The 22,314-nt window shown below is 32.9% G+C and overlaps 1 protein-coding gene across 1 annotated transcript; it reads right to left on the reverse strand.

Annotated features, from left to right (window-relative positions):
* Window positions 1-1,703: 1,703 nt before the first annotated feature.
* LOC145280247 (uncharacterized) lies at window positions 1,704-21,830 on the reverse strand. Its single transcript, XM_080132023.1, has 2 exons — window positions 21,731-21,830; window positions 1,704-4,280 (listed from the first exon to the last, which is right to left on the reverse strand). Exon 2 carries the CDS (start codon window positions 3,830-3,832, stop codon window positions 2,750-2,752), a length of 1,083 nt encoding a protein of 360 aa, XP_079988149.1. The 5' UTR covers window positions 3,833-4,280; window positions 21,731-21,830; the 3' UTR covers window positions 1,704-2,749.
* Between the last annotated feature and the right edge of the window lie 484 nt (window positions 21,831-22,314).

The following is a 22,314-nucleotide window of genomic DNA, read 5'->3' on the forward strand; positions in this document are numbered from 1 at the left end:
TGCCATTAACTGTAGAACAGGCAAGCTCTTTTCACATTCCCCTACCACACCAACGCCCCTCACAGCTGTCAGCAGTTCCAATGAACCTCGCTAGCACCCCAACTACTATTAAAATAAATCTTCCCATAATTCCTTACCAAGACTAACACAAATTCCTGATGATGTGAAGACGATTTCACAAAAAGTTAAAACTGCGCACACTTCAAGAAGAAACATGCTTGGACAATAATTCATATGTTTAATGCATATACAAAAAGATAATACAAAAAATTGAAAAAATAGAAACGGTATTATTAAACAGAAGTTTTCTATGGTTTAATATATATAGTAAATTATAAAATATATATATGGCAATTAAGCTTGCTTAATTGCCATATATATTTTATAACTTACTACCTAGCTTTACCTATGTATTGAGCACTGTTGAAGTAAATACTTAAAGTTTACGCATAAATTTATACGTTTGCATACTTATTTATGTGATCAAATTAAGTAAATATTGTGGCCGGGTAAACAATATTTGCAAAAGAAAACCTGAATAACAAGAAATATTACGTAGGTATGACTTCCTTAGATTTCAAAACTCGATACTACGACCACTAAAGTACATTCAACAATAAAAAACACCGTATGAAAACAACACTAGCGAATAAATACTGGGAACTCAAGGAAAGCGGACATTTGCCGGTAGTCGAATGGAAAATAATAAGACAAGCTACCACGTGTAGGGACCTAGACGACCCATGTAGATTATGCCTTCATGAAAAATTTGCTATCCTGTACTTTAAAGAACCCCAACATCTATTAAACTGTAGAAGGGAAATAGCAAACAACTGTGTTCACAAGATAAAATTTACTTCAGGATAGCAATACAAAAGTCTTAAAACTAACAAAAACAATAGAAAATAAACAAATAAATAAATTAAATAAACATGAATATACATACACGATCACACATATATATATGTATATATATGTGTGTGCATATATATGTGTGTACACATATATGTATTTATATATAAACTAACATAAAAAAACACTAATCTAGATTTAAAACAGATCAAGAAGCTAAATATCCAGGATAAATTGAGCACACACAAAGGAACGGGTCAACCATAGGTCAAATAGACCTTTGTCCGATAAATGCATTCTCATTGGCTGATAGGAAGGGCGCGGTGGATACTAGAAAGTTGATTGGCTAATTAAAATTTCAATAGAAGATGAGCATATAAAAACGACAAACAACCACAGAATTCGCATATAAGCCTGAAGAATCCTAGAGTGGATGAAACGCGGAATATTCAGTGTATCTTAATCGCCATATACATTTTATAACTTACTATATATATATATATATATATATATATATATATATATATATATATATATATATAACTTGAGTTCCTTCAGCTGTAATTAAAACCAAAACCAAAACTTAAGAATTCTTGGTAAAATGGAAGGTCATAAAAATTAAATGACAGTCACTCGGATGAAAAAAGATGTAAGCATGACACGCAAAATAGCACACGTGCTATCGTATTAATACATAGATAAATAATGATATTTGAAATTCATATTTCAGAAACCAATCAGGGATTAGCTCTAGGTTTAGTATCCTAATTTTAGGAGGAATTTGCTTAACATAATTTTGTCTCAGAAAAAATATTCTCGTCAAATCAAGACAACCAAACGATTATTTTTTTCTGAAAAAAATTAAATTTAACAAAATAAATTTATTCATTTTTCATCCAATACAATAATATGCAAAATGGTTTACAACTAATTATTCACTTTTCAGAGTATATTGCACAAATACTAAATCTTACTAAAAAATATTGTGTTACACTTTAGTAACAGAAAAATATATGAATAGAAATAGAGAACTGTATTTACAATTGCAGGAAGAAAAACTGCACATTTTGTAGATGCATTTTATTCTGTGGTGAAGTATAAAATAGAATTTAGAGATATAATCTTATGTATCGCCTTTTTATCTCATTGAATCAAAATTGATTTGCCATGATATATCTGAAATGATTGTAAAAGTCATATTATTTACCTGCAATAAAAAAAGTTTAGGTTTAAAACCGTTTCTTTCAGTACAATTTTCAATTCTCTTCTTTTAGTTCACCAATTATAATCATCTTGTAGTTTTTAATAATTCTTTTTCGCCCTCAGTTGGCACCTTTGCACGTGTTGCAACCAACTTGGCTTTTATTTCTGTAAACAGGATCAAAATAATCTGAGAGATCATTTTATTGTTTGAAGAGGTCCTTTAATTGCAAATGGCATGTATAATTTCTGAAATATTTTCTAGTATGTGTGTGTAGGTCGCAACCAGAGTGGTTTCCTTTTAAGAGATAGGGCACATGCCGAGAATTATATGATATTTCTCAAGCTTCAAGATTTTTATTGCAATAGAGAAATATGCCACCATATTTTAGTTCCTATCAATCATACTTTCGTATGATATTAAACTGGAGTGTAAATAAGTATATATTTCATTGGAATATTAGTCTCATGTTCTGCAATATAGGAAATGAAAATGGAATGTCACAATTCAGTCATATAGTTTCTTTAAAGTATGTGTCCACGCATGTTGCCACTTATATCTTGTTTCATTTCACATCAGTCGAAGTTCTCAAAAATAAAGGGGCCAACTCCCTGGAAATAACACTTGATCTCTATATCCGGCACATAGATATTTAAACGCTTCACTAAAGTTCTCATTTACCTCTAAAACACTGAGTTAGTACTTAAGTTGAGAACATAATTTTTCCTTTTCCCAATCGACCATATCTTCAGTATGCTTACGCATATGCTGCAACATATGATCTTTCCTTCTGAACATACAGCCACATATTTCACAAGAATAGGGTTTTTCTCCAGTATGTGTCCGTACATGTTGCAACAAATTTTGCTTCCTTGTAAAAGAAGAACCACATACTTCACAAGAATATGGTTTCTCTCCAGTATGTGTTCGCATATGTTGCAACATATGGTGTTTAATCGTAAAAGAAAGGCCACATATTTCACAAGTATATGGTTTTTCTCCAGTATGAGTTCGCATATGTCGCAACATACTTTCTTTCCTTGAAAAAGAAGAACCACATACTTCACAAGAATATGGTTTTTCTCCAGTATGTATTCGCATGTGTTTTGACATATGTGTTTTCTGTGTAAAAGAACTACCACATATTTCACAAGAATATGGTTTCTCGCCAGTATGTGTTCGTCTATGTTGCAACATATTCTTTTTCTCTGCAAAAGAAGAGCCACATACTTCACAAGAATATGGTTTCTCTCCAGTATGTGTTCGCATATGTAACAACATATTTTGTTTCCTTGTAAAAGAAAATCCACATACTTCACATGAATACGGTTTCTCTCCAGTATGAGTGCGTATATGTTCTAAGACATGGTGTTTACTTGTAAAAGAAGAGCCACATATTTGACAAGGATATGGTTTCTCCCCAGTATGCATTCGCATATGTTGCGACATATGGCTTTTTCTTGTAAAGGAATGACCACATACATCACAAGAAAATGGCTTCTCTCCAGTATGTGTTCGCATATGTTGCAACATAGTTTCTTTACTTGATAAAGCAGAGCCACATACTTCACAAGAATATGGTTTCTCTCCAGTATGAGTTTGCATATGTTTCAACATATCTGATTTCTGTGCAAAATGAGAGCCACATACTTCACAAGAATATGGTTTCTTTCCAGTATGTGTTCGCACATGAATAGCCAAGTTATGTTCATTTGTAAAAAAGGAACCACATACTTCACAAGAATGTGAATCCTTTCCAGTATCAGATTCAGAGTTCATTTTTTAATATTTCAGATTGATATAATTTGATTTTTAATATTTTTTATATCTTACTTTTATGCGAGAAATGGAATGATGTATTAATCATTCATATTTTTTCAAATATTTATGAATTAGAAAATAAGTCATACAAATAAATTTCTGAGTGCATTAATCATATGGACATTTGACACTGGATTATGCTAAGCATTTTAGCTGTACTTAATAAGATTAATAAGATTTTAAATAAATATACAGCTGACAAGATAAGGTTTTGTCCAATCATATTTCAACAAAAGACAGATTCATATCGTTCGCAAAGCTGATTTCTTTTATTATAGGCAATTTAACAATTATATAAAAATTGTTAAATTTTTTTTTAAATATTACTGCAAGACATTTGCATATTTCAAGTCACCAATGTAGATCCATTCAAATCCAATGACACTTGTTTTTCTAATGAATGATTCTGCAAAATAAGAAACAAAAGATAAATTCTGAGAAAATACAAAGTTTTTTCTTTGTGCATTAATACATACGACAGTATTTTAATTAACTCAATTTCTTTATAAAAATTTGTGTAAAGAAATGTGCAATAATTCAATCCAATGCTGCTTCATAACAAAATTGCTTTATTAAAATTATATTTTCTTATGTAGATTTTTAAATATATGTTTTACTCGTTTACAGTTCAAAGACTTGAAAGCAATTAAGGTTAAAAGTGACCAAAGTATAAAGAGTTTTTCTTCCGAATATCATGCATAAAAAAGTGGCATGAAGACAACTTTTACTTAAAAATAATATCAGAGATTAGTATTGCAGACTCCAACCTATCCAATATTGGATGGATTGAGAAAGCGGAATTCATCTTTTAGTGGTGCTTGATGAAGAGATTTGTACTGTCTCAAAACAGATGGTGCGTTTATGGTCTGTCAGCAATTAAGTGAGGAAAAAGAGATGTTTTGCTTCTATAAAATATCTTTATTCATAATATTTATATGTAGCATTCGTGGGAATAACAGAGGTAAGCCTTTCAGACATAATCCTCTGCTGAGTAAATGTGCCTTAGAAAAGTTAAAATGCATTAATTGACTCTGAGTGTTCCCACATCAGACTAAGAAAATATGCTGGAGATAGAATAAGCAAACTCTTCAGGCCATTACTTTTGGTTATATAATGCAGACAGGTATGTTTTCATTTAGGTCCTGATAAGAGTCAGATATCTGATTGGGTTTTCATCCCTAATGAACATAGAAGCAAGAAAAGCTCATGAGAGAGTATCTATGTGTTAGTTAGGCGAGTCTAATTTCTTGATGAACCAGTTTCTGTATATGTGGCTATATGGACACTTTTCATCAAAGAGTCTGATTTTCATGCAGAATTCATCTACCTATGAAATAATAGAAGTGAACAGAATCCAAGGTGCTGAGCAAGCTGAAAAATATATATACATGCCAGTACCAGTAAAAGACAATTCAATTAGTTTTCCTTTATTAAAGAGTTAAAACAATGAATAAACAATGTTTGGTTTTCTGTGATAAACAAAAGCTTAATCTCTTGAAGTGGCTATGTTTACTGATAGTAGTCATCAAGTAGAACAAATCTAAAGTGGGTAGTGCTATTGAATACTAGAATTCATGTTGATACATAAAATGCTGGCAGTGATCATATCATAAAACTAAGACAAAAGAGATCATAAAAATCGCACATTCTACTGTTAGATCTATAATTTTAATGAGACAAATAAAGAACCACTTTGGATCTATAAGACCATTGTTCTTATTTACAATGCCTCCCCACAGGACAGAGATAGACACCAGGGTCGTTTTTTAACGTGGAGAAAAGGAACAAAAATAAAAATTGTCTCAGTCGTGAAGGATTTCTCCTCCATTGACAGAGAACAAGAAATTGAAGTGCAGCATCTGAAGAACAGACACTACATTTTGATCTTGTCCCGAAGGTCAAGACCATTGTTTACAGCAGCAGTAAGTAAGAATTACATTTGGTCATAATATGATTTTGCAAATGATGAGGTCTATTATGGATGTCACCTTTTATCAATATCTGCATATATCAACAAAGTTTTACGTCTGAAACAAATATTTCTGAATACTTGTCACACTTGTGATAATTTGCATAGATTGGGTAGATGATTTTCTAATTTTATACCTAGCTTCCTAATGTTTTAAATATTATTGTCATGATTATTGTCTGTTCTTATGAAAACTCAGTGTACATCACTGCCTCCAAGTATTTGCCATCATACTAAAAAAGAGACAAAAGTACATTGTCAGAATAGGATGACTGAGTGAATAATCCCTCAGTGATATATTCTAATGGAGGCCATCAACAGAGTATGGCAAGAGAATAACAAGTATATTTGCAGAGGTTGTTTGCAGTCAATTAAGAATAAGGCAGAGCCTGTGTTGTAGATATATGTTGCTGCCAATAACATTAGGAGCTGAGTAAATACAATGAATCCATTAGAATAGCAGACATGCTGGAAAGTAATGGACAAGAAACTTAAAAATTGCTGGTTACTATAAATAGATTTGGAATCTCTAATTAAATTTGTTGATAGTATATGTCAATTGAATTGATGGTAAATAAAAAAAAATAACATCCTTGTTTCACTGGCAATTGTATAATTGCATGTGGTAATAGTGTTTACTAAATCTGGAGAAAAACTAACCTGAATCATCAAAGTCCTATAAATTTCCTCCTAGTCTTTGCTAAAATCTTTGAATCTTTACTTTATCTAATGACATTTAACAGCCTTGTTAATGTTAAACTTCTTTATGACCGCCGTCTTTGATTTAATCAAGCCTATTCTACTACGGCTATCTTAATGCTAATCTCTGAATGCATATATCATTCAGTCAGGAGGGCCAGGTGAAGCTAAAGTGATAGTACTTGATATATTCAAAGTTTTTAATAATGTCTCACATAAAGGTCATCTCATGAAAATTATATTTAGATCTTTCTTAGATAAAAGATTCAAGTTGTCTTTGCTGGTCATACATTTTAAAAATATGATATTAATGTAGGTGAGCTACAGATGTCAATCACCCGACATTTATCATTCTTGTAATGGAGAAAAAAGAACTCGAACATATCCAAGGCTATGATAATCTCCTTAGAAAAACCTCCAGTTTTTAGTGGAACGAGACCACAAGTTGATGGTAAAAAATCTCTTTACTTTTAACAGTTCAAGGAAATCTTTTAAATAACGATTGCTAATAATACTTTACATTAGAGCATATTATTCAATCTCCTCAACCTGTCATTCACAAGTAACATGAATTGAACAAATAGAATATATAATCAAGTCTGTTTCAAGAAAGGTGAGCTCTCTATATAATATTAGAAAACTTCTCACATCTGCCAGCTACCGTTCATACATATAAAAACAATTGTTGCATAAACCACTCTTTCATCTCTTCAACAGGCTCTTAAAAATAGCCTCTGATTTAATAGATCCCACACAGTGTATAAAGCTTTAACCCCTGTTTCACTGATGTAGTGTTAAACCCTCATGCATGTTTTACAAATATTTCAATGTAATGTGTCCTAACGAACTTGCTGCACTGATGTTCCCATAAAAAAATAATACTGCCAGTCAACCAAACAATCAGTACATTATCACCCTTTTACTATAGACAGCCCCAGATGCCAGAAAAGATTTTTATTCTAATATATTCTTTTCTGGAATTGCTAGCCTGCTCTTGTTTTTCTGACTATACTCACAGAAATAACTTACATGTTTTTCTGACTATACTTACAGAAATAAAAATTTGGTATGAACATCCAACTACCCAATCTCCTACCTCAAATGCCACTATAAATATGACCTCTACTTTCCAATAGTCCCATATGTCTACAGCATTTTGCTTTGTTTGGGCTAAATAAAAAATCTGCATGTTTCTTATGCACGTCCATGACAGCGGTTGTTCTGTTAGAGTCTAACACTGTCACTATATTCAACATAAAGATGAAGCTTTCAGATAAGAAATGCATGAATTATGTTATTATAGCAATGCAATTTGCAGTTTCCTCTAATATATTCATCCAAAAGAAAAATAGGAGGCATTACTTTTAGAACATCCCTTGTATATTTGCTTAGTAAAATATTGTTTATCTATATTTAGATGTTGCAATCATTTATAGAGAATATTACTATCTCATAAAATTTGAAGATATGCTATTTGAAGTAAAGATATATATATATATATATTGGTTCATAATTTTTGTATAATTTAAAAGATAATGTTGTTTTAAATAAATACCAATGTGTAAAAATCTCTAAATATTCTCTATCCAACTTTTACTTTTCCTATTTTGTTAATTCTTATCTGCAACACCTATGAGCACGTTTCTATTTTACTTTATTCAATCGTTTAGAGTTTCATGTTTTTATTATAATTAATACCCTAACGTATATGAATTTCTGAGTAGTTTATTCATAAAGTTTTTGTTGTTCAAATTAATTAACCTTAAATAAATCTGCAATAAAAAATATAATAAACTCATTCAATTATAATAATCATGAAAGAAATAATAAACACTAAATATTTTTTTAATTTCGATAATTAACATAAAAGCTGTTTTCTTTAAAGGCCAGGAAGCTATTGATAAGATTTTTTACTATACAAACCAAATCTTCTAAGTCTGTAAAAATAGGAAATCAGTGTTTAGTTCTCATTATTAAAATTAAAATTAAATTATCATTTTCTTTATATGTTTTTAACACTAAATAATAAAATTCCATGTGTTTTACTAGTAAGAGACCAGAGGTAAAATAAACATAATTAAAGATAAAATATTTTGAAGATGAAATTACTTATTCTACACTGAAGTGAAAAACTACTGAATTACATCAAATGTTTATAAAATTACAATAAATAAGCAGATAAGGGTAATTACTATATGGAAATTATACGTACATTTTTATATATTCTATCATGATAAATGTGATTGGAATGAAACAAAACTCGATATTTAATAACGAAAAAGATTTTTTTACAGAAAAGTGTTTTTAATTATCTTCATATTATTATCAATCCTATACTTTTGCTATTACATGTAATGGTTATTTTATATCTAAAACAACAAATAAATTAAAACAAATTGATATACTAAAAATGTAAAGGATAATTTGGACATTAGCCATCAGATCCAAAGTTATCCAATATTTTCACAGTTTGGGCTTATTTCATGATGATCAATGCAGAATAAATAGTAGAATTTCATTTCATGTCACTTAACAAGATAACTGAAAGCACATCATAATCAGTCAACCAAACAATCAGTACATTATCACCCTTTTACTATAGACAGCCCCAGATGCCAGAAAACTTTTTATTCTAATATATTCTTTTCTTGAATTGCTAGCCTGCTCTTGTTTTTCTGACTATACTCAGTTACAGAAATAAAAATTTGATATGAACATCCAACTACCCAATCTCCTACCTCAAATGCCACTATAAATATGACCTCTACTTTCCAATAGTCCCATATATCTACAGCATTTTGCTTTGTTTGGGCTAAATAAAAAATCTGCATGCTTCTTATGCACGTCCATGACGGGTTAGGGTTAGGGTTAGGGTTGCTTTCTTAGAGTCTAACACTGTCACTATGTTCAACATAAAGATGAAGCTTTCAGATTAAGAATGCATGAATTATGTTATTATAGCAATGCAATTTGCAGTTCCCTCTAATATATTCATCCAAAATAAAAATAGGAGGCATTACTTATAGAACATCCCTTGTATATTTGGTTAGTAAAATATTGTTTATCTATATTTAGATGTTGCAATCATTTATAGAGAATATTACTATCTCATAAAATTTGAAGATATGCTATTTGAAGTAAAGATATATATATATATATATATTGGTTCATAATTTTTGTATAATTTAAAAGATAATGTTGTTTTAAATAAATACCAATGTGTAAAAATCTCTAAATATTCTCTATCCAACTTTTACTTTTCCTATTTTGTTAATTCTTATCTGCAACACATATGAGCACGTTTCTATTTTACTTTATTCAATCGTTTAGAGTTTCATGTTTTTATTATAATTAATACCCTAACGTATATGAATTTCTGAGTAGTTTATTCATAAAGTTTTTGTTGTTCAAATTAATTAACCTTAAATAAATCTGCAATAAAAAAATATAATAAACTCATTCAATTATAATAATCATGAAAGAAATAATAAACACTAAATATTTTTTTTAATTTCGATAATTAACATAAAAGCTGTTTTCTTTAAAGGCCAGGAAGCTATTGATAAGATTTTTTACTATACAAACCAAATCTTCTAAGTCTGTAAAAATAGGAAATCAGTGTTTAGTTCCCATTATTAAAATTAAAATTAAATTATCATTTTCTTTATATGTTTTTAACACTAAATAATAAAATTCCATGTGTTTTACTAGTAAGAGACCAGAGGTAAAATAAACATAATTAAAGATAAAATATTTTGAAGATGAAATTACTTATTCTACACTGAAGTGAAAAACTACTGAATTACATCAAATGTTTATAAAATTACAATAAATAAGCAGATAAGGGTAATTACTATATGAAAATTATACGTACATTTTTATATATTCTATCATGATAAATGTGATTGGAATGAAACAAAACTCGATATTTAATAACGAAAAAGATTTTTTTACAGAAAAGTGTTTTTAATTATCTTCATATTATTATCAATCCTATACTTTTGCTATTACATGTAATGGTTATTTTATATCTAAAACAACAAATAAATTAAAACAAATTGATATACTAAAAATGTAAAGGATAATTTGGACATTAGCCATCAGATCCAAAGTTATCCAATATTTTCACAGTTTGGGCTTATTTCATGATGATCAATGCAGAATAAATAGTAGAATTTCATTTCATGTCACTTAACAAGATAACTGAAAGCACATCATAATCATATTTATTTATAATAATACTATATTTCTTATTCTAACAAACTTTCACTCAACCCTTTGCCATTATCTCTTGGTAAGTACAACATGCCCACCAGTCATTAGGGATGTGACCACAAAGTCAGGTGCTTGTCGCTAGTCTCCACCTATGAAAATTGATGACTATCTTTCCAAAATTCGCTCATAACCTAGTTATTACTTGAGAGATCGTTCTATGTGGAACATGGATTCTTGGTTAGCTTCATTCAAGTAATCACTCCATTTATTTCATCTGTCACTGTGGTAATTTTGTTACCATGCAAGTTTAAGGTTCATGGTGGTCACAAATAATTCCTAATATAAATCAGTCTCATGAAAAAAATAGAGGTTTCTTTTGTTGGTATGCTATATTTTGAGAATTCTCACATGGACATCTCTTTGGATATTGGGGAAGGTACTTTTTCAATCAATTTGTACAATGTTGCTAGTGGGCTTGATCTAATTTCCCAGTGATTGTGTGACATGCATTATTTAGCATTGGGTCTAGATTTAATATGGCATGATCCAGTCAAAACTTCATTTCAGTACTTAGTAGCAGTATTTAAGCAGCTGTGTGCAAGGTTTTAAAGTTTGCATCACCCTCATTTGAATTTGCAAGTTTTATCAGCAAATTGTTCCTGATAGAAACCTTTTTCTTTATCTTTAGCGCTCATTGGAGTATAAAATTTTGTCCAGTCTGACACCTAAGTAAACACGAAAAATGACATTTTGTAGTTCATTGTCATTCCTGGTGATCTTGAGCTTCTGGGTTGCTTTATAGCTGTTCAGATGAAATATACAGATCTGTGACATTTCCTGATTAGTGTCAAGTGCATTAGTTTATAGTACTGTGTCAGAGGATTAAGAGTGTCTGAAGAAAGGACTGTAGCCCTTTATCTATCCAAGGCCTTTGACAAATATTATTCCTGATATTTATTAACAACCTCCCCGATAATATTTCGTCCAAGACGAGTATATCTGCTGATGATACCACGCTTTATAACATGCATGAGGGAAGAACGGATGTACACAACTCCAAGACAATGGCTGAATCCTTAGAAAATGACCTCCAAACTGTAGTGGAATTGTACCGTAAATGGATGGTAACATTTAATGCTAGTAAGACTAAGCTATTCTCCTTTAACAATTACAAGAAGCATTTCCAACCACCACTATCCATGACAAATAACTTTCTACTTAAGAATTCTTCCTTCAAACTCCTTGGCTTAACATTCACAGGAAATATGAACTGGAACAAATTCCTTGAGGACATTGCAAAAGCTGCTGCAAGGAAGGTGGGCTCCCTCTATTGTGCTAGAAGACTATTCACACCTGAGAGTATACTGTACCTCTACAAAGCCACCATCCGCCCATGCATAGAGTACTGTTGCCACATCTAAGCTGATGCATCTACCACTAATTCTCCCTCATGGATAGGGTCCACAAAAAGGTCTCTAATCTAATAGCTCCCATATTGTCAACTAGGCTCCAACCCCTGTCCCATCGCTGCAACATTGCATTCCGATTCCTGTTTTACAAGTATTTTAATGGAATGTGCACTTATGAACTCACTTCACATGTGCCATTTTGACGTACATTTCCATGACAATGCATATCGTATATATCCCCAACAAACCTGCTTAGCAACAAGATCACACTCCTTCATTGTGGAGGTCCCTAGATGCCAGAAAACTTTTTTACTCTAATAGTTTCTTCCTTTGAACAGCTAAACTTTGGAATTCCCTTCCTGCTACCTGCTTCCTTGACTGTACTGATATGCAGAAGTTCAAATGCAACATCAACCAACATCTTGTTAATCTTTCTTAGGTATAGTCCCAATTAGTAGCCCTTACATCCAAGTGGTTATATGCCTTACTTGGAGTGAAGGCGAGTAAAAACAAAAATGTTAAATATTTTTTAAATCATGTGTGTGCTTCCACTTCTGCACAACGATCAACTGCAGAAATGAATCTGTGAAATGAAGCATCAAATTCAGATTGGTAGATTCTTCTGTAGTAGCACAGATGGTGAGTTAGTACTCATAGTAACTTTGAGTATTTGGAAAGTTTGTGGTTGAGGAAAATTTTATTTTTTCAGGAAAAGTTTTCCTACTTTTATTTCATCACATTACTAAGAAAGATTGCTATGCTTACATTAGAAATGGAAAATAAATGAATTATTTGGGAAAAAATAATATATATGATATCTTTTGAACATTGTTGAAGATCCAATTAGATGGGTTGATGATGAAGGCAAAAACATGTTTTAATTTCTGCATGATATTAACCCTAAGAGCAGGATGTTAGTCATAAATGTGAGGATCTGCATGAAGATCCTAGTTCAACATTGATTCATAATTTAAAGATAGCAATAAAGACTATAGTCTGTTTTTTACTAGGGATCAACATTCATCAAGGCACAAAGACCACTTGAAAATTATGGTATAAGGCTGTATTCTGAAATCCTTAAATTTTGTGAAAATTGGACATGGTGAAAAGTCTGTTTTCTATATATATTCTGTTTAAAACATTGATACTGTTGAGAGTGTCCAACCTTTAAACTTGTCTTTATCTACGTCCACGGATTAAAAATATCCAAAGTTAATTATAGTGTATGGGTTTGAAAGTGAATTTTAAGCCTGTAAATTATAGTGGTGAGTGTTGTTTTCTTTCCAAGACTTAATATTTAGTATATGGAATATGTAATTGAAGGCTTCAAATTGAAAGAGAAAAGAAGTTGAAAAAAAAACCTGACGACTTGAATATTCCAAAAGATCCACACAAATTAAACTAAAACAACAATTAATCAACTAGCACGAAGACGAAAATGATAAATCATCAAAAACTAAAATTATTTTCAATAATAAAAATATTTTAACTTTAAAACATTGTCTTCTTCTTCATACACACGAGCTGTAAATTATTTTTTGAAAAAATAAAAGAAGTTAGAAATATAAAAAGAATAGTCTTACTGCCCCTTCCAGAATAGTCTCTCCCTTTCTATGCCTCGTTATGGAAGTTGCTCTTTATGTTAATTTCTAATATCTAATTTAAAAAAAAAGGTATATTCCTGACAAAAAAGGGTGTGTTATTATTTTATTTTATTTTTTTACAAAGGGATCACCAAATATCCAGGTCCTAAGGCCACTCGAGAATAAGGTTTAATGTGTCCATTGTAGTCATTGGGACAGTTGCATAATAGTCGTTTGTTGAAGGAATTTGGCATAATTAGATCATTTACGAGTATGGCTGGACAAGAGCTTGTTTACATTGGACTTGAAGATAACAATATTGTAGTTAGCGGAAAGCAGACCAGTGGAACAGAATTCCACAGGTGGGCAGTTTTAGGGAAGAAGGTTAGTTCATGGAATCCATGTTAGATTTAGGCAATGATAGACAGTGGGAGAATTTTTTTATAGTGATTTTGGCTAGAAGAGTATTTTTTGTGAAGGATTAGTGAAGGGGGACCATAGATTGGAGCTCAATCAAATACTTGTCATAAAAACAGCGATAGAGCAGGGAGAGGCTTGCAATGTCTCTTCTGTGGGAAAGAGGCTGCAGGGAAGAGAAAAGGGCATCGCCTACTAGATTACAAAAGCTGTTTTGAACTTTGTCAAGGCAGGATAGGTTGCTTCTGCCCAGATGTGGCATCAGTATTCAATCCTAGGACGTACTTAGCTCTTATAAAGGTAGAGAATTGCTTCAGTAGTGAGACTGGGGTGTTAGAATGTTCCAACCATTTTTCCAGTGATCTTGCCTACGAATTTGATGTATGTGCTCCATTTCAGATCAGGAGTAAAGGGCAGACCAAAAAGTTTGTCTAAACATGGGGCATCCTCAAGGTGAAAGCCATTCATCTCAATAGGAGCCAAATGTGGGTCAGAGCGTTGATGATAAAAAGATAGAAGTTTGGTTTTAGATGCATTAAAATTAACAAGCCAGCTTTTCCCCCATTGCACCACATGCTCAAAATCAGAGGGGAGAGAATCAGAGAGATCCTGACCATTTCTCGTCTTAGAGGTGTTGCCATAGATGGTAGTGTTGTCTGCATAAATGTCTACAAATGATATATGATTTGGGAGATCATTGATGAAGATCAAGAAGAGAGTTGGGATCAGGATGACACCCTGAGGGGCGCCGACATTAATACTGTGAGCTTCTGATTTCTGCTCATCAACCATTACTCTTATAAACCTATCAGAAAGGAATGATTTAATAATTGAGAAGACATTTCCAGCTCTTCCCTAGCTGGAGATCTTGTGTAGCAGGCCTTTATGCCACACCCTATTGCAAACCTTTAATATGTCGAATAACTGCCCTAGAAATGAAGCCCATATCAAGAAATTCATTAATCCTGTAAGATATTAGTTGGCACATCAGCTGTAGATTTAGATAAGTGGAAACCATATTATATGTCATGCAGCAATAGAAAAGGCAGTAAAATGGCATAAAATAGTCCCAGGGTCCAGGGATTAATACGATGCAAACGGTAAATTTGCAATGAGTTTGAATATCAGATTTGTTGTCAGTAACCCCGAAAATCCCTAAAAACACAAACTAGAATGGCTGGCGTTGTGTTAAAGTTAAAATAAACATTTACAAAAATTACATAATGTGTTTTTTTATGCGATGCTTTAAGTAAAAGAGGAAGGAGGATACACTGAATCCACTCACATCTCCAAACCATTGTTCATATATTTTGGGACATTAGATTTAAACTTAAGATACGTAATAACAAAATTATTTATTTCAATGGTTTCCAACGTCAAAATCATCCCAAGGCACTTGCAAAGAAAACATTTAAAATTTTTAATGATTGTAAACGATTGTATAAAATTACTGGTCTTTATTTATGGTGAGCTACGATGTTCACTCTTTCGCTGCCGGAAATTCAAGTGCCCCGAGACGTTTTCTGCGCAAGCGGCTAGAGGCGCCCTTTTTCTTTTTACTGAATTGCTCTGGAGGTTCAATGTTTTGATTTTTTTTTGACCAATCAGAGAGTTTTCCGGGCTGTCGGAAATTACGTGTCTGGGAGCCGGTGAAAATCTTTAAAAACCTCTGTATTTTCCAAAAAAAGTGCAGTTAACAAAATTCAGAGATAGTGTTGAAAGATATATATATCACTACTGTCTGCAGCTAAAAACTAACGCGACAACACTGTGAACGTAGCAAGCGAGTCGGCTGATAAAACAATGTGGGCGAACACACAGACACAGTAACTAACTTTTGTATTCCCCCTTCTATCGCATGCTCATTTTTAATTAATTTTATGTAAACAATTATTTTAAAACTTCCTTAATCTCAACTAATTCCTCCCTTTTGTTCACTCATAAATGAACTATTATTTTCATTGAAATATTTCCTAAAAGTAATAAATCTTTTTTTATAAATTGAGAGTTAACTGTATTTGTTTTGTTGATATATTTTCTACGAAAGAACATCGTAAATTCGACTCTCTGTCTTGCTCTCTTTACTTCTTTTCCCCACAATAATAGTAAAATTAATTAATAAATAATAAACAAATGTAAGAAACATTGGAAAAGGCCAAAACTGGCGACCCACCGCCGTGATTATTTTGAACACGCAAACATTTCTATAAAAAAAAAAAAAAAAAGGGCTATCTTCTGATGCTTCAAGTAACCAATCTTTTGATGTGAATTTCAATGAAACTAAACAAAATGAAAACCCAAGAAATAATTTCACTAGAAATTCACCATGGACCAACAAACAAACAAAAAAACTGCCTTCTAATACTTCAAATAACCAACTTTTGATGTGAATTTCAACAAAAGTAAATAAAAAACTCAAGAAACAATTTCACCAAGGTCGCGAAAAACTATGGAAATTCAACAAAAATAAAAAAAATTTTGTATGAAAACGATAAAACAAATCCTTCTGAATATAAAAAAAAAAAATTTTTTTTAACATAAAAACCTATCTTCATAACAAAATTATAAAAGACAACATACAGCAAAAGTGTGAATAACAAAAGGGAAAACTAAAATGGCAGAAAACGAAGTCGACATGGCAGCAGAACAAGATAAACCAGTGCAGTCAATTGCGATGAAAACTCCGGCATTTATTGATTCAAATGTACTAGCTTGGTTTTCAATAATGGAAGCCCAGTTCAGTATTATGAACATTAAGCAACCAAGACAAAAATTTTATCATATTCTCGCGTCACTACCAACGGATATAGTTGGAAAATTACAAAACAGCATACTGGAATCAAAAGACTTTGATAAGTTAAAAGATGCTGTGATTAATCAGTATGAAAAATCAAAGCCTGAAATGCTGGACAAACTAATGTCATCTTCAATCATGACAGGACGTCCTTCGATTTATTTGAACGAACTCATGTCGTTAGCAGGTAGAATTGGTGTTGGAGAAGACATTGTCCGACATAAGTTCATCCAAGCCCTACCTCATTCGATCAAACCCATGGTAGCAGCACAAATTGATCTCGATATGGAAAGACTTGGAAAAATGTCCGATGACCTGTTGTTATATTTTAATAGACAGGAAGCCGCGCAAATACAACAGATATCATGGAACCAAAACCATCGTAACCAGAGTGATGACGGATCTCAAAGAAAAAGTAATCCGTCACAAAAATCATATAATTGTCCAAATGAAGTTCGTCCTTTTAACAAGGATCAGAGACCCAAAATCTGCCGTTCACATCTATATTTTGCCGAACGTGCAAAATATTGCAAACCATGGTGTAAATGGCCAGACAAACGGAATGTACAAATGCAACCCAGTTCTCGTCCTGCCTCCCCTGCTTTTAGTAAAACATCGGAAAACTAACCCGGCGAAGCGTGATAGCTTCCACATCTTCGCCGCTTCTTGAAGTAGCCGCACGGTTAGGAGCTATAAAATTGAATTTTGTTGTGGATACGGGAGCTGCAATATCTGTAATCCCAAGAAAATATATAAGCGGTATAGTTATATACCCAACAAACATCTCAATTGTGTCAGCTAACGGTCAGAACATTGAATGTTCCGGTCAAGCAGTATTAAACCTGGCACTTCATAACTTGAGGCGTGATTTCACTTGGACCTTTCTCATTGCAGAAACTACCAGACCTCTCCTAGGTTATGATTTTCTGAATCATTTTGGATTAATAGTTGATTGCACAAATAACAAATTGATTGATCAAACAACCAAAAGATATTCAAACGCACAGCCATCACCAATACTTATGAACATTGCTTTATGCTCGGATAACGTTGCCGACACAACAGTTCACACAATTTCGCAAAAATATCCGAACTTAATTTCTCCACATCGCGATTCCAATGCAACAAAACCTAAAGTGTTTCATAGAATTGAAACTGGCAGTAACCCTCCATCTTTCTCTAAAACGAGGCAGTTATCAGCCCAGAAATACAACATAGCAAAAGAGGAATTCAGGAAACTCCAGAATGCCGGAATTATATCCCCCTCTAAATCAGAGTGGAGTTCGGCCTTGCACATGGTGAATAAATCTGATGGGACTTATAGACCTGTAGGTGACTACAGGTTACTAAACACTATAACAAAACCAGATCAATACCAAGTGCCAAACATAAATTCCTTGTCATCAAAACTGCACGGTAAGAAAGTTTTTTCAAAAATTGATTTATCTTCTGCTTACCACCAAGTACCAGTCCATCCGGATGATGTGTGCAAAACAGCCATCACAACACCCTTCGGTTTATATGAGTACAATTACATGCCTTTCGGTTTGCGGAACGCATCTAGTACTTTCCAAAGGATGATGGACAATATTTTCCGTGACATCGATTGTATTTTTATATACATCGATGATATTCTTATTTTCTCAAATAGTGAAGAAGAGCATTCCAAACACCTCGATACTGTTTTACAGAAACTCAGTGAGTACGACCTTAAAATTTCCCTTTCTAAATGTATTTTCAATGTTTTTCAACTTGAATTTTTGGGATTTCACATATCTGTTGATGGTCTTAAGCCAAGTGACAAGAAAATCCGCGAATTAAATGAATTTCCTCAACCAAACGATTCAAAATCACTGCGTCGATTCCTTGGCATGGCAAATTTTTACAGAAAATTAGTTCCAAATTTCAGTGAAATCAGTTTACCACTCACCGAGTGTATTCGGTTGAATCAAAAATCTAAGAAAATAGATTTTACAAAGGAGGAAGTTGAATCCTTTGAAAGGATAAAAACAAGTTTATCAGGTGTAACCGCTCTACCTTATCCCGATTCAAAAGCTACTAATTATCAGCTTGTTACGGACAGTTCCAGTTACGCTGTTGGAGCAGCACTTCATCAAATGAATGACAATCAACCAATTCCTATTGGATTCTTTTCAAAAAAGTTATCACAAACTCAACAAAAATATTCTACCTTTGACAGAGAATTGCTAGCTGCTTATTTAGCAGTCTTGTATTTTAAACATCAGGTGGAAGGCAGAAACTTGTTGTTATTAACAGATCATAAACCGCTCTGCAGCGCCTTTAAAAGCCAAACACCTTTAAAATCCGATAGACAACAGCGTCACCTTTGTTTCTTGAGTGAATATGTGACTGATATTTCACACATAAAAGGTTCACAGAACATTGTAGCTGATTGCTTATCGCGACCAGCGTATGCAATCACAATTGATATTTGTGACTTACAGGAGATGGCCAATCACCAAACCACTGATGAAGAAACAAAAACTCTATGTGATCAACTGAAGCCGTATCAGATTAATGAACATAATACAATCCTATGTGACGTGTCTTTACCTTTTCCACGACCTTTTGTCACACAAAAGCTCCGGAAATCTGTTTTTGACAGTTTACACAACTTGTCACACCCTGGAATTGCTGCTTCAACTAAAATGATAACTTCCAGATATTTTTGGCCCAAAATGGCCAAGTCAATAAAGGAATGGTGCAAGGAATGTCAGCATTGCCAACAAGCAAAGATAAACAAACACACAAAAAGTGACGTGCATCCATTTGAATTGCCATCCAGCAGATTTCAAACTGTACACATTGACATTGTTGGCCCTCTACCACCAGTCAAGAGCAAAACAGACCCGTATTTCTCTCCCTATCGTTATTTATTAACATGCATCGATAGAAATACGAGATGGGTAGAGGCTTGTCCATTGACCGAAATAACTGCAGCGTCAGTATCAACTGCTTTTGTTGATCTGTGGATATCGCGATTTGGTGTGCCCCTCCATGTCGTTACAGACAGAGGTAGCCAATTCGAGTCTGAGCTGTTCTCAGAACTGTCAAAAATTATAGGGTTTCACAGGCTGAGAACAACTTCGTACCATCCCCAAGCAAACGGAATGATCGAGCGAGCACACAGAACATTAAAGACAGCAATTATTGCCAGAAGAGAATCTTGGTTATCTGCTCTTCCTATAGTTCTTCTAGGTATCAGGATTACACCCAACGATTCCAATTGTTCACCATTTACTGCAGTTACGGGTGCTAATGCACAGATACCTAGATTGTTAATCGATGCGTACGAGGATGCAAACATTGATATAACAGGAGCTCACATAAAAGCTCTAGCTGAGGAGATGCGGAAATTTGACACAGACGGATTATCCAGTGGACACCTCCATTCTTTACCTACTGTGTACATTCCTAAGGATCTTCAAATTTGTGACAGCGTCTGGTTGAGAACAGACAGGATTCGAAAATCTATGGAAGCTCCATATACAGGTCCATTCCAAGTAGTACATCGTCATGGCAAATATTTTACTATTAAAATGTCTGATGATGTACACAGTAACGTTTCCATAGATAGATTGAAGCCTGCATATTCTTCAACAACGTCAAAAGATTTTGTTCCACCCCTTCCAGTATCTGACACTTTTGTATCTTCCTCTGATACAGAGGTTGAAAAGAAACAAACTAAATCAAAGTCCGGAAGAACCATCAGGTGGAAGAAGGACAACACATATTTTTATTATTAAAAATAAAAATGATGTAAAAATTTTCTAAACAAAAAAAAAAAAAAAAATTTTTTTTTCCCAACCTACATTTACATGTAAATATACTACCAAACTTTCCTTCACAAAAAAAAAACCCAAAGCTATTTATCATGAACGATGAACCTTTAAACTCCGTTTACTGGGCGGAAAGTTATATGGTGAGCTACGATGTTCACTCTTTCGCTGCCGGAAATTCAAGTGCCCCGAGACGTTTTCTGCGCAAGCGGCTAGAGGCGCCCTTTTTCTTTTTACTGAATTGCTCTGGAGGTTCAATGTTTTGATTTTTTTTTGACCAATCAGAGAGTTTTCCGGGCTGTCGGAAATTACGTGTCTGGGAGCCGGTGAAAATCTTTAAAAACCTCTGTATTTTCCAAAAAAAGTGCAGTTAACAAAATTCAGAGATAGTGTTGAAAGATATATATATCACTACTGTCTGCAGCTAAAAACTAACGCGACAACACTGTGAACGTAGCAAGCGAGTCGGCTGATAAAACAATGTGGGCGAACACACAGACACAGTAACTAACTTTTGTATTCCCCCTTCTACTATCGCATGCTCATTTTTAATTAATTTTATGTAAACAATTATTTTAAAACTTCCTTAATCTCAACTAATTCCCCCCCTTTTGTTCACTCATAAATGAACTATTATTTTCATTGAAATATTTCCTAAAAGTAATAAATCTTTTTTTATAAATTGAGAGTTAACTGTATTTGTTTTGTTGATATATTTTCTACGAAAGAACATCGTAAATTCGACTCTCTGTTTTGCTCTCTTTACTTCTTTTCCCCACAATAATAGTAAAATTAATTAATAAATAATAAACAAATGTAAGAAATATTGGAAAAGGCCAAATATTTACATGCAAACTTGGAGCGTTGGCTCATTTCTATATAAAAAACAAAGGGAATATAGTTCGGTCGTGCTTCTGTAGGAAGAAAACAAAACAAAAATATAAAGCAATTAAATTCAAGGAATACTTACATTTTGTTTTACAATTGCTTTCATGAAAGAAACGATTAGAAGATGTGTTAATAAAAACGAAAATGTCGGAAGTCAAAATTTAAGATGGCGGCCGGAAAAGCAATTTCGCAGAAAATTGAAGCCGGGCTAATTTAAATGGTCTATTGTCAACCATTAAATTTCTTTGTTGAATATTACACAAAAATTATAATTTTATTTGTCACAAAAATTTACTCGTTTAATCGGGACAAATCAAAATATGACCGGATGAATTAATTGGTAAAAGGGATGACTGGACTGACTGAGACAAGCCACTTCCTCCGAAGAAGGTGCGGTGTGCGCTGATATTACCCGTGTATCTTGAATATATTACCCTATAAATTTTGGTTTTGAAACATACGAAACACATATGAACACAAACAAAATATGAAAAGTCATTTTTTTTTTGTCTTGTTTTTTTTGTTTTTTGTTTGCATTGAAATACAACTGTTTGGTAAGGGTCTTCCCTAATTTTCTGCGTGACATGTTTGGATTTTTAGAACACGCCCTGGTGGGATAACTCTGTATAAAGCGCCGACACCCCCTACCTCTCTTAAGTACAAGCT

The sequence above is a fragment of the Euprymna scolopes genome, chromosome 7 (genome assembly GCF_053919585.1).
Source record: "Euprymna scolopes isolate OS-2025 chromosome 7, ASM5391958v1, whole genome shotgun sequence".
NCBI lineage: Eukaryota > Metazoa > Mollusca > Cephalopoda > Sepiida > Sepiolidae > Euprymna > Euprymna scolopes.

Coding starts and splice junctions, on each gene's coding strand:
- LOC145280247 (XM_080132023.1), bottom strand. CDS start 3,832: ATGAACTCTGAATCTGATACTGGAAAGGATTCACATTCTTGTGAAGTA.